This window comes from Anopheles funestus, chromosome 2RL (genome assembly GCF_943734845.2).
Source record: "Anopheles funestus chromosome 2RL, idAnoFuneDA-416_04, whole genome shotgun sequence".
NCBI classification, from domain to species: domain Eukaryota; kingdom Metazoa; phylum Arthropoda; class Insecta; order Diptera; family Culicidae; genus Anopheles; species Anopheles funestus.
Window position 1 is genome coordinate 60521914 of NC_064598.1, and position 11993 is coordinate 60533906.

The window sequence follows — 11993 nt, forward strand, 5'->3', positions numbered from 1 at the left end:
ATTTTTGGAGGTTGGATTATTTAATTAAAGGTTGTTCAATTTAGCATAGATAACAATCTCTGTTTTGCGTAAGCAAATAAATTGTCCAACAAAACAAACGTTTGTATTAAACTTTTTATTACTTTTCAACTCCACCACTGATTTCGAATTCATTACTACAATTTACATTATGTACAAATCAAGCATAACGGTTTGTAAAACGTCTAAATAACTGCATAATTACACTCCCTATCACATTCCTTCTTTATTTAGTTTTGCCTTCATGCGCTCGATTTGCGCTTTATTTCCATACTTTTGCGCTTCTTCGCGTACCTCCGCATGGGTGATTGCATTCTGTCTAGAGAATTCGTCCAGTTGATCTCGTTTGAAAGTGAACGATTTGCTGTAAGCAATAAAGGAAGCAATAATTACTTTAAGAACATAAAAGAACCGGGAACGTGCATTGTTACCTGATTGCTACAGCCTGCAGAACGATGCCGATCAGCATAAAAATACCGCAAAACAGTACTATCGTCCAATTACTAACCTTTTTGACACCTTTAATTCCGTAGTAAGGTTGTTCCTCGTTGCTATAATGCATTGCATTGGCAGCCCACGGTCTATAAGTAGAATATTGCGATTTTCGAAGGGTAAATCAGATCGCACCAAAATTACGACGCAAGTAACAAATAAAAAATACCTGTGAAACACCTGATTCCCTGGATTCTTGGCCAATGATAACTCATAATCATAGGCAGCTCGAGTTTCCGGTTTACTGAGCACTTTGTAAGCCTCCAGAAGCTCAACAAACGACTTTTTGTCATACTTTTCACTGTTGCTCACGTGCGCATCAGGATGCAGCTGTAACACAAAAGAAGGTTATGAATTTCCTCCCAGTTCAATCACAATTTTACATCACATCAACCATCATCAACTAAATACTTCTTTAGAAAGTTGAATGAAGGCAGTTCGAACGTCCCTCGTTGAGCAACTAGGTTGTAGCTTTAGAACATTGTAATGTGTCCGATGGGTGTACCTGCAATGTAAGTGCGCAAAACATAAGCCAGCTTGTTCTCGGTTTTATACATTATTGTAAGGAAGCTTTTTTACCTTACTTGTACCTGCAGCGCTTTGTAGACGGCATTGCTGTGGGAAACTTTTAACATTTCTTTCCCTTATTGCGTCGAATTGTGCTAAATTGCACTTTAACTTGAGGTAGATGAATACTTTTTGTAAATTTGTCAACAACGCAATACTACAATGATGATCTTTACTTTTAAAACCGGCTTTTTATCGAAGCGCCAGTGTCTCGAATTTATTTTCTGTGTTGTTACGTTGCACGGCTGTGTTACAATATTTATTTTTATTTTCTAGATTAATGCTTTGTTATTGTGTGAACTGTCAATTCTCCAAAACAAATCCTCATCTTGAAGCAGGGACTGGCAATCAGTTGAAGAGCGCATTTAGCAAGTCTACACGTGCACATTTGGTAGTACACGCACTAGTGTATTTTGATCTGCAATAATTAGTGAAAATCGCAATTGTAAATTAATTTTCTTTAATTAAAAAGTAACATAATTTATGGAACGTGAACAAACGCAGTTACTGTATAATTTTACTTGAATTTCCGCTTTCGATTGCTTACGTTCATACATACACGCTATGAAGGTTTTATAAATTGATGTGAAAGTGTTGGGTATATATTTCATGATGAAAAATGTGCAAAAATGTCTGTTATTGCCAATGATGTCAAATAACAAGCTTCCCAATGTAACTTATCAATGGCTAAAACCCCTGCAAAAGTGTAATTGTTTTTTGTAACCTGCTGTCATTCATGGTCGTTTGGCGTTTCTCATCCGATGTCACTCATGATGAAAACAAACACAGTTTCATCCGTTTTCACGGAACAGTGAAATAAAAGTACATAATCAAAATTTTAGATTACATAGAAGGCTTGTACCTAATATAGAACTTAAAATAAATTGTAATAATCAAAATGGATTGCTAGCTGCCTGGAACAAGAGTTTCACTGCAACGGTGGAAAGTGTGTATGCATAAATTGCATCCATCCAGTGCTTAGTGGCCTAGTTGTTATTTTTATCAGTCTCTTACGGTTGTGAATTGAGAAATCGTGTTCATTGTGCGGATTAAAGAAGTCGATACCAAATCTCCCAAGTTCCTCACCAGAATAGAACAGCTCTAGTAAAAATGAATAACTACATAAAATTTATGGAAGTGCTAGGAAATGTTAAGGTAAAGATTGATCACATTGTGTCGTTCATTCGTAAAATTCTCTAAGCACTTATGTTTTTGCAGCATCTAAAACGAACTGGATGGGTACTAAGAAAGGTTAAAGATTGTGAAACCGTATCGGGTCACATGTACCGGATGGCGATGATGTCATTTTTTCTGGAGGATAGCCACGGTTTAGACCGAATTCGTGTGATGGAAATGTGTAAAGACAAGCTAGTACCTTAATACCTCTACCAGTTTTTTTGTTTGCCAGTAGTACAATTTAATTTTTCCTTATTGTTAAGCCCTTGTCCATGATTTGGCGGAAGGAATCGTAGGGGATATTACACCTTACTGCGGAGTTTCAAGAGAAGAGAAACTGTTGAAAGAGTTTTCTGCCATGACAGAGATAGCCGATTTACTTGGCCCCAACAAGGATAGGATGATGGCATTGTTCAACGTAAGTTGCGGTATTGGTAACAATATCTAATTTACAGATTAATTTACATTTTTGTTCTAGGAATATGAAGAAGGCAAGACGCCAGAAGCAAAGTTTGTGAAAGATCTTGACCGGCTTGACATGGTAATGCAGGCATACGAATACGAAAAACGTGACAACTGTCCCATGAAGTTGCAGGAGTTTTTCGACTCGACGGAAAATAAATTCTCTCATCCTTTGGTTGTCGATATTGTAAACACTATCAAGGATCAGCGAACAAAAAGTTCTAAAACGACTGCCAATCCTGGTAGTAAGCAGTGAAAAAACAGGGTTGTAGTGAGGCAATATAAAATATATTAAATTTCCAGTTTCTTGTTACAATGAATATGACGCTAGTAAAGCTTTTTGCATGTTATCCGCAGCTGAACGAAATGTAATTAAAACATTCTTTTCACCTAAATTTTGCACTTTGTACCTGGCGCGACAAGATGCAAAAATCAAACAATTTACAAAATCACATCCAGTTTATCGTGTCTAAAATACAACATATTCAAGGTCTCACAGCTCCGTTACCCGTGCATGAATATCCGTGTTACCCAAAATCCTTACTAAATGAAAAGTTTATTTTCGTCTAATCTAATTTTTAACAATGTTTTTTTCATTAAATGTCACTCGAATGGTCTACGGCATAGCTCTATGCACTGTCTGCACACAGGTAGAACAGTTCGGTAGCAGCAGCGTCACGTATTTGAAGATAAGCTCCACAATCCGAAACGAAAATCTACAACCAGTGAACCGATTTGCTGAAACAAAGGCCGAAAAAAAGTTTCTAAACTTTAACCGTGCTGTCGTTCCTAGCGTGCTTCAGCAGAAAGGTACGTCGGCAAATTCGTAACAATTATCCTAACTTGGATGATTCAATAGGACTTCGGCTTGAACGTCTCATTATGCGTATGTGCGCGTGTGTGTGTGTTCTGCGTTGCACGAGATAAGATGAGTAAAGTATTTCCAGGAAAATATTAATACAATTTGCTATGAAGGAGTGCTTCAGTGGAAATTATATTCAATTATGAAAGGAAGATAACGCAGTTTTACCATCTATAAAATCATGATCGTACACAATCGTACGGGTGTAGAAGGTGTGTAGGGGGGGGAAGCCGGTATAGATATTTTTCGCGGTGTGCAGCGGCTGTCAAGTTTCCGACAAACGATGACATTTGTCGGATTGCAAATGACAGTGCGGAAGCGCCCATGACAGCTTGGTGTTGGTGTTGGAAATCATCGTCCGTGCAAAGTGAAAAAGAAAAGGTTTTTGGTTTTATTCTTCTGCTTGGACGCTCGAAAGTGTGAAAAATCGTGAAAAGTTGTGCTAAATCGACGCAACGTGAAGCATTTTATCGTAGGTGTTTGCTACTGAGAACGTTTGTCACGTCCGTCGCTGAATAATTAAAGCCATATCTATCATCGGTTTGCGACTCGATCGTATTTATTTTTTTTCCTCTTCCTACGCCCGCAATATATCAGTGCGTTGCCTCGAAAGCATTTTCCTGCGATCCGTAAACCCTTCGGTGTGGTTGAACTGAGCACAGAAGGACCGATAAGAAAAGTGAATCTCTTCAGGTAGCGTCGCATTTCGAGCGACTGTGAAGCAAAGAAAACGGAGCAGTCCGGATCCGGCCGTCGGAAGTTGTCGTGGATGTTCTTGCGTATATTTCTCCGTGTAAATACTGCACCCTATTGCGCCGCCTGTCTGTTCTGCAGCCGCTGGGACACAGCTTTCTTTTAGTTGCGAATCAGCACTTCCATTGGCATTATTTTCAAAAGCCAGCAACAGTGCAATAGAATTGAGTATTTGTGGCCCATTCTGCTGTGTCGTTTGCCATCATGCGTGTGTTGTCATAATCGCTTTTCGTTCATTCTTTACTTCATACTACTATTGCTGCCACCTCCGCTGCATGCGCATTATTGCACCGCACACTGTCAGCTACTAGATGGTCACGATGACCTTAAAGAGCAGTAGTGCAGCTACACATGCATAACTTCAGTGTTTACGGCGGCTGTTCATAGGACGCGTCATTTATCTGGCTGGCGTATCATCTGACATCGTGCGTAGCAGCTAACATTTTCACACGATGCAAATGTACTGTCATCGGGGAAAACTAAAAATGCTATCCAAACCATAACCTAGAAAATGTTAGATTGTTTATCTGTTGTTATGAGACACTTTCCACGTATGATTCTAATCGATGGAATCGTATGTATGTGATTAACTTTCTAATGAGCGAATCATCTTACCTGACCACTGCTCAGATCAATATTTAGACATTGTAATGCTGTTATTATTTGCCTGGTATTTGCTAGATCCTTGGTAATCGATCAACTAATCTTATCAAGTAACCATAATCAAGCTGAACCGATGATTCCCTGATCTAGTTAGAATTTTTTTTTGAATAAGTATGTTTGTGTGTTTGTGTGCGCTAGTGATCATTGATGTGGTGTTTTGATCTGCCATAGCAACTGATCATAGCTGTTGAATGCCGGCAATAACAACATAGTTCCTAAGTCGTGTAATCTATGTGTTATCAATCAGTAATGAAAATCGGTTCTACAGCGTACAGTGGCTGACGCAGTAAATTTCTGTTAAGTTTTTTTTAATTTTATACTGTATCATTTTTAATTTCGTTTTCAGTGCTGTAACGATCAAGACATGAGTGCATTAAACAAATCTGCTGGCCTAACGGAGAATGGAGGGTTACATAATGACCGCGTGGCAATTCTAGACGCCGGATCACAGTACGGGAAGGTTCGTTTAATTTCATTTCAGCTAAAAATGCATGCTTCGCAGTACCTTTACTGAATGCAAATCCGTTTCTTTATTACCATAGGTAATCGATCGAAAGGTGCGTGAACTCAACGTCAAATCAGATATTTTACCTCTGGAAACATCTGCCTTAAAACTCAAAGAACTCGGATACCGAGCAGTTGTTATATCCGGTGGACCCAATTCTGTTTACGCCGAGGATGCGCCAAAGTATGATCCAGATATTTTTAAGTTAGGCTTACCAATATTAGGTAAATATCAAGCAAACGTTCGAGTACTCGAATGGTGTTCAAACATTGTACTATCGTTTCTCCATAGGTATTTGCTATGGAATGCAGATTATCAACAAAGAGTTTGATGGAACCGTACAGAAAAAGGACATCCGAGAGGACGGAGAGCATACAATAGAAGTTGAAGAGAGCTGTCCATTGTTCAAGTGAGTGGCAGTGTTTGATTCTATGATTCGCACGGTGCAGGAGGAATAAGAAAAAGATCATCTCATCAGTGTACGGTGATCTTTGATACAATTCTCCCAGAGCAAAGATAAGTCAGGAACAACTTTCGAGCTAATAAGATTATAGTAGAAAGCTACACCTGATTTTACATTCAACATGGATTGTTGGCAATATTGTGTATCAGAATGTGATTTCATTGGAACTCATGTCATACCTATTAGTTGGGTTATCAATTACGGTGGATAAATTGATTATGGGTTTATTTTGCGTTTACAGCCGCTTGCAACGTTCACAGAAGGTTTTGCTCACTCACGGCGATAGTATTGATCGAGTGGGAGGCAAGCTTAAGGTGGGAGCATATTCGTCAAATCGCATCGTTGCCGCAATTTATAACGAACAGCTGCGTATTTATGGCGTACAGTTTCATCCGGAGGTATCTATCCTGACGTGTGATAGCTAAAAAGTAAAAATCACGTGCTTAATTATCATTTCTATTCCAGGTCGATTTAACTGTCAACGGTAAACAGATGCTCTCTAATTTCCTTTTGGATATTGCGGGAATGCAACCGAACTTTACAATGCGCAACCGTGAGGAAGAATGTATTGCGTACATTAGAGAGCATGTGGGTAACAGTAAGGTGTTGGTAAGTATCATCCCTATCAAGTGTGATTAAAAAATTGATCATTCGATCGATTTAATTTTTTTTCACGTTCTATTCATGCAGTTGCTGGTAAGCGGAGGGGTAGATTCGACAGTTTGTGCAGCATTGCTAAGACATGCCTTAAAACCGGATCAAGTAATTGCTGTCCACATCGATAATGGTAATTGATCGTACGCTAAAACCCTTCCTGCACACGTAAGCAATGTTGGTTTCTGTATTTTCTCCAAAGGTTTTATGCGTCTGAATGAGAGTGCAAATGTGGAAAAGTCGTTGCGTGAGCTGGGTGTAGATTTATTCGTAAAGAATGCAATCTACAAGTTCATGAAAGGTACGACCACAATCAAACTTCCCGGTTCCTTATACAATCAGGACACACAAATGCTGTGCCAGACCATCAGTCCAGAAGACAAGCGTAAGATCATTGGTGATGTGTTCGTAAAAGTATCCAACGAGGTGCTGCGCGAGATGAATCTAAACGCGGACGAAGTGTACCTGGCCCAGGGAACTCTTCGGCCGGATCTGATCGAATCCGCCTCTGCGTTGGTGAGCGCCAAAGCCGACACGATTAAAACACACCATAACGATACAGAACTGATACGGAAGCTGCGCGATGCAGGGCGCGTGATTGAGCCGTTACGAGACTTTCACAAGGACGAAGTGCGACAGCTAGGCTACTCGCTGGGACTACCGGCACATTTGATCGAGAGGCATCCCTTCCCTGGTCCCGGTTTAGCCATTAGAGTGCTGTGCGCTGAGGAAGCGTTCATGAAAGACTATTCAGAAACACAAGTAAGATCGGACGCGTATGGTGTGCAAGGACATATTGTGCTGAAGCTAATCATACCATTTGCTGTTGTTTTTAGGTCATTGTAAAAGTGATAGTGGATTACAAAAATAAGCTGGAGAAAAATCACGCTCTGCTGAATCGCGTTTCCGGCACCACTACGAAGGAAGATCAGCAGCAGCTCTGCCGTATATCTAGTAACATCAAATTGAATGCTACTCTACTGCCAATAAGAAGCGTAGGCGTTCAAGGTAGGTCGGATAGTGAAAGAACGCGAATAAAACCAAGCAGATAATCGTTTGTCCGATGCTAACATGATTCTCCATTCTAGGCGACAAACGCTCGTACAGCTATGCGGTGGGTCTATCCAGCAAGGATGTCCCAAATTGGCAAGATATGCTCTTCTTAGCGAAGCTAATACCGCGTATTCTGCACAATGTAAATAGAGTATGCTACATTTTCGGGGATGTTGTCCAATATCCGGTGCAAGACATTACCCATACGCTGCTCACCGAAAGCGTTGTGTGGCAGCTGCGTCAGGTAGATAACATCGTCAATAAGGTAAGTACAGCGAAGACAGCGAATGATAAATATTAACGAAAAGTACATAGAAAATTGATACATGAGTTTTGTGAAATAATTATTTATTTCAGATTCTGATGGAACACGAATGTATGCGTAAAATTTCTCAAATGCCTGTCATCCTGATACCAATACACTTCGATCGGGATCCTGCGCAAAAGACCCCATCCTGCATGCGATCTGTAGTGTTGCGACCGTTCGTTACAAACGATTTCATGACCGGTGTGCCAGCGATTCCCGGAACCGACAGGTTACCGACAAATGTAAGTAAATGTGCAATGCTTTTTGCACCTGAAGCTTGTGATAAAAAATCACGTTGAGATTGAAAATGCATGGTTAATAACGGGTCTCTTTTTTTCTGCTTCTATTTTTCCACTAGGTACTACAAAAAATGGTAGATGAATTATCAAATATGCCGGGAATTTCTCGAGTGCTACTAGACCTGACGTCGAAACCACCGGGTACTACCGAATGGGAATGATTCCCCTTATATCAGACATCTTCTCCTCTACTTGCACTAACTTCGCCACCAATCTGATAACGAAATTAGATTAAACGAAGAAATATCATCAGCATCATCGTTGCCAGCGTCATTAGCGCACGCTGTCAGTGTCGCATGATTTGCCGCCGTTATTGTTGCTGGTCCCGCACGCACGCGCTTAGCGCTAAACCCCTTTTGATTATCGTCGTCAACATCAGCCGCACTGCTGGTCCCTGAAATGTGTCCTGAGTTAATATTCTTCTGCGTTTCTATCACTTACTTTACGTTTGGTTAAGAAAAGCTCCACGAATTTGGTTCATGTGACCAGACCTCGCCGGACGTCGTTATGTTTATTCTTATTCATCCAGCATTTAACACAGTGTTTCATGGACTGGAATTGTAGCAGCGGAAATATGGTTGTTTGCCCGACTTTGTTTCGTATTCGCGTGACGAATATTTGTTTGTTAGCAAGCCAACGAAACCACCATGTTTGGGTACGGAATTGAAACAAATGGTGCAAATTGAAGAATGCAAAAAGTACTCAACGTATGTGTTGGAAATGTATTGAATGAATCTATACACAAAAAAACAGTTTGAGATGTAGTTAAACCATTCTGTACTGTATTGAACTATACGTTACAATAATTCACACGTATTAATTGCAACCTTCTTTTTCTTTGCATATGTGTTCTTTACTATTTTACCTTTTACCTGAGAAGCAAAACAGTTTAAGCGCTAACTTGTAGTAATACTGCAATAACTTTACACAGAATTATCCGCTACGCTCTGAACCAAAATTTCTCATTCAAATGCGTAAAACAAACTTAGGGGATAAAGGAGAGCAATGTACACCGCAACACGTTGAAAAGATTGAATAACTTAAAATCAATTCACCAACAGCTAACAGTTAAGTTACATTCAACCAAACATTTAACAAAGAAAAAAAAACAAAAACGAACACACATTCTCGGTAATATACAGCAGCAGATCGGAGAAATCAGTGGTACGAAGGGACAGATGTGGCAAGTAATACTGGGAGTTAAATAAAACAGTTAAAACGAAACCGTTGGTCGAGTAGACAATTGATAAACCCAATTGTTTTGCGCGCACGCTGCTGAAAGTGAACAACAGTTTCAGAGAGAAAAATAAATAAAAGTCTGTAGTAGATATTTTTATTTATGTGTAATGGAAGATGAAAATATGAAAAATAAAAGGCGGAAAACAAACATTAATATCGTCCGTATTGTTCTATTACTGCAATTTTATCTTACTGTAAAACGAAATCTGCCATACGAAGCAACCACACTGCAACTGATTTGTGCTGGGGATTTCAACGTGAAAAGCAACGAACTTTTTGGATAATCAAAAGAAAAAAAAAATGCTTGAAGACAGGGTCGTTTTGGTTATCTTATCAGCAGCTGCTGATTTTTATGACCGATCCTCTGTAAGCATCTGCTGCATATGAGAACACACAAAACAATAATGTACAAGTCATTAGCGTATGCCAAGATCCGGATTGACTTAAAGATGAAGGTCCCCATAGTTTCCACTCCCGAGTTGCGAATGAGTCTTCTCTAGGTGCTATGTTTTACAGGTCCAATGTTTCGAACCAAAATTCAAATATGTTTTTTCTTACGAAGTTTAAAATAATAATACAACCACAATTTATGTTTTTTTTTCAATATTTTGTTTATTTTTTCATCATTTTTGTTTGATCCACTTCCACTTTCTGCTGAAAGTGTTCTTTTAATTCGTCATATTTTTCTTCTGTATTATGTTCCTTTCTTGCGTGTTTCTTCATCTAATTCGACCGGTTTAGCGTTTGCTTATTTGCGTTTTGTTTTCTTCTCCTTCTTCTTCTTCTTCTTCTTCTTTGTTTCTAATATTAACTCACTCCCTTTCGTCTGGCGTTTTCATTTTCGCTCACTGCACTTATCTCCTTAGTATATCTTAGAGAGCAGCAAAGAGAGTATTTTTGGTTACGAAAGTTCGACTCGGCAATTTCAAAAACGTAAATTCAATGCTTCGGGGGGGGGGTACCTAACTTCCAAACAAACGAAGTTTGGCAATGATGCATCATGTGATTCTTAGTTCTTGTTGCATCTGCCACATTTTACCAACCATTCTCACACCATTATTGCGTGCAACTATTGATTCGATACTGCTATTATTTCCGTGCACGTGGGCACTATGCTCGGATGCACTAAGTTTCTTCGTTTTGTTCGTTCTGTTTATTCTATTCCTTGTTGCTATTGACTGTTGCGCTTTTTGGTATGTCATCTTCTAGAGGCTTTTTCAGTACCGGTCCACTTCGGTCATAATCATATGTCTGTGTTCCGACCAAATTTTGTTTTCCCCCGCAATAAATGTTACATAATTTGCTAGCGTTTCTTTTGTTATCGTTAGTGTAAATGTCACTACTGTTTCATTGCTGTTTAAGTGTTTTTTGCTTTCTTTTGCTTATTACTTTTATCGCTTATTACGTTCCTCCGTACGAGCGTGTATGCAAAACCATTCCCAATGCTTGCCCATGTGTGGCCGTCCCCTTCGATTCCATTAATTGCTTAGACCGACTAACTCAAACAGTTTTGTTTTTGCGAATGGAAATTTCTCCGTAGGACATCTGCTCACAGCAGTTTGTGTTTTTCGCTTGGCTGTGTTTTTGTTTGCAAACGTTGGGAACCGATCTGTGTGTGTCTTCACTGCCGTCAAGGTTTAGTCACACTTTACTACGACGCCGAAGTACTGAACCCTGATAGTTATGTACAAAAATTGAACATACTTCCGTGAGATTTCGCCGCCAGCTAGTCGCTTTCCTAATTACTTTGCTATCTTCATTATCATTTTCAATGTTTTCCAAAACTAATTGGTAGCATCATGTTTGTTGGGGTTACGTTTCCAATTGGTTTGCAGTTTTAAAAATTGTCTGTGCCTTCCTTCTTTCCTTTGGTTTGCTATTTTGTTTTACAAAGTACGTTAGCCGATGCAACGAATAATGAATTGCCGTAGAGTTTGTTTTGTTTTGCTTTTTTTTTTGGTTTTGTTATTGCCGACATATTCTAAACTAGTCCATCCATTCCAATGTACGTGTGTTTTGTGTGTTTATTATTCGCCCCTTGCTTTTTCTATAACTCTGGAGTCAATCCTTTTTCTTCTAGTTAGTTAGCTAGTTATTAGTTTAAGATAATTTTTTCTTCTTTCATTTATCTATTTACATATTGTCGATTTTGTGTGCATGAGTGTATCTATTTTATTTTTGCCTAGACTTTTAAACTCGGCCTCATATCTTTAACTACTCATTTGACCATGGCTGTGTATCAATCTGTTGTCAATCTTTAGCTTTCTTCTATTTTTTTTTTATTTTTTCTCTTATTTTCAATAACTTGCGAGCGCTTTTCAGTGTTATGAATACGGAGTATACTTACTGAAATATCATCAATTTTTTTGTTATGTTTTCCTATAAGTTTTTCTTTTGCAATGCTTGCTGCTTCTACACTTGTCCAAAGGTACTCGAAAAAGCAAAAAACAAAAAACAAACAAAACTATCGTACAATGTTA

At 39.0% G+C, this 11993-nt stretch overlaps 3 protein-coding genes across 7 annotated transcripts; 2 read left to right on the plus strand and 1 right to left on the minus strand.

The window, feature by feature from the left end:
• Positions 1–100: 100 nt before the first annotated feature.
• On the minus strand, positions 101–1401 carry LOC125762643 (dnaJ-like protein 60). The gene is made up of 5 exons (XM_049424984.1): positions 1090–1401; positions 922–1015; positions 680–840; positions 450–599; positions 101–382 (listed from the first exon to the last, which is right to left on the minus strand). Exons 1-5 carry the CDS (start codon positions 1143–1145, stop codon positions 232–234), a joined length of 612 nt encoding a protein of 203 aa, XP_049280941.1. The 5' UTR covers positions 1146–1401; the 3' UTR covers positions 101–231.
• Positions 1402–1818: 417 nt separating this feature from the next.
• Positions 1819–3035, plus strand: LOC125762645 (5'-deoxynucleotidase HDDC2). Its single transcript, XM_049424987.1, has 4 exons — positions 1819–2232; positions 2296–2434; positions 2517–2671; positions 2732–3035. Exons 1-4 carry the CDS (start codon positions 2188–2190, stop codon positions 2969–2971), a joined length of 579 nt encoding a protein of 192 aa, XP_049280944.1. The 5' UTR covers positions 1819–2187; the 3' UTR covers positions 2972–3035.
• A 328-nt stretch (positions 3036–3363) lies between these two features.
• On the plus strand, positions 3364–9663 carry LOC125762613 (GMP synthase [glutamine-hydrolyzing]). 5 transcript variants are annotated; one of them, XM_049424933.1, is made up of 12 exons: positions 3364–3525; positions 5340–5453; positions 5536–5722; positions 5790–5907; positions 6203–6359; positions 6427–6570; positions 6652–6748; positions 6818–7377; positions 7452–7623; positions 7704–7933; positions 8026–8217; positions 8334–9663. In XM_049424933.1, the coding sequence occupies exons 2-12, from the start codon at positions 5358–5360 to the stop codon at positions 8433–8435; spliced, it is 2055 nt and encodes a 684-aa protein (XP_049280890.1). In that variant the 5' UTR covers positions 3364–3525; positions 5340–5357; the 3' UTR covers positions 8436–9663. The 5 variants fall into 5 exon arrangements, with proteins under 5 accessions (XP_049280890.1, XP_049280887.1, XP_049280889.1 ...); XM_049424930.1 differs by lacking the exon at positions 3364–3525 and adding an exon at positions 3849–3958; XM_049424932.1 differs by lacking the exon at positions 3364–3525 and adding an exon at positions 3882–4049.
• The last annotated feature ends 2330 nt before the right edge of the window (positions 9664–11993 follow it).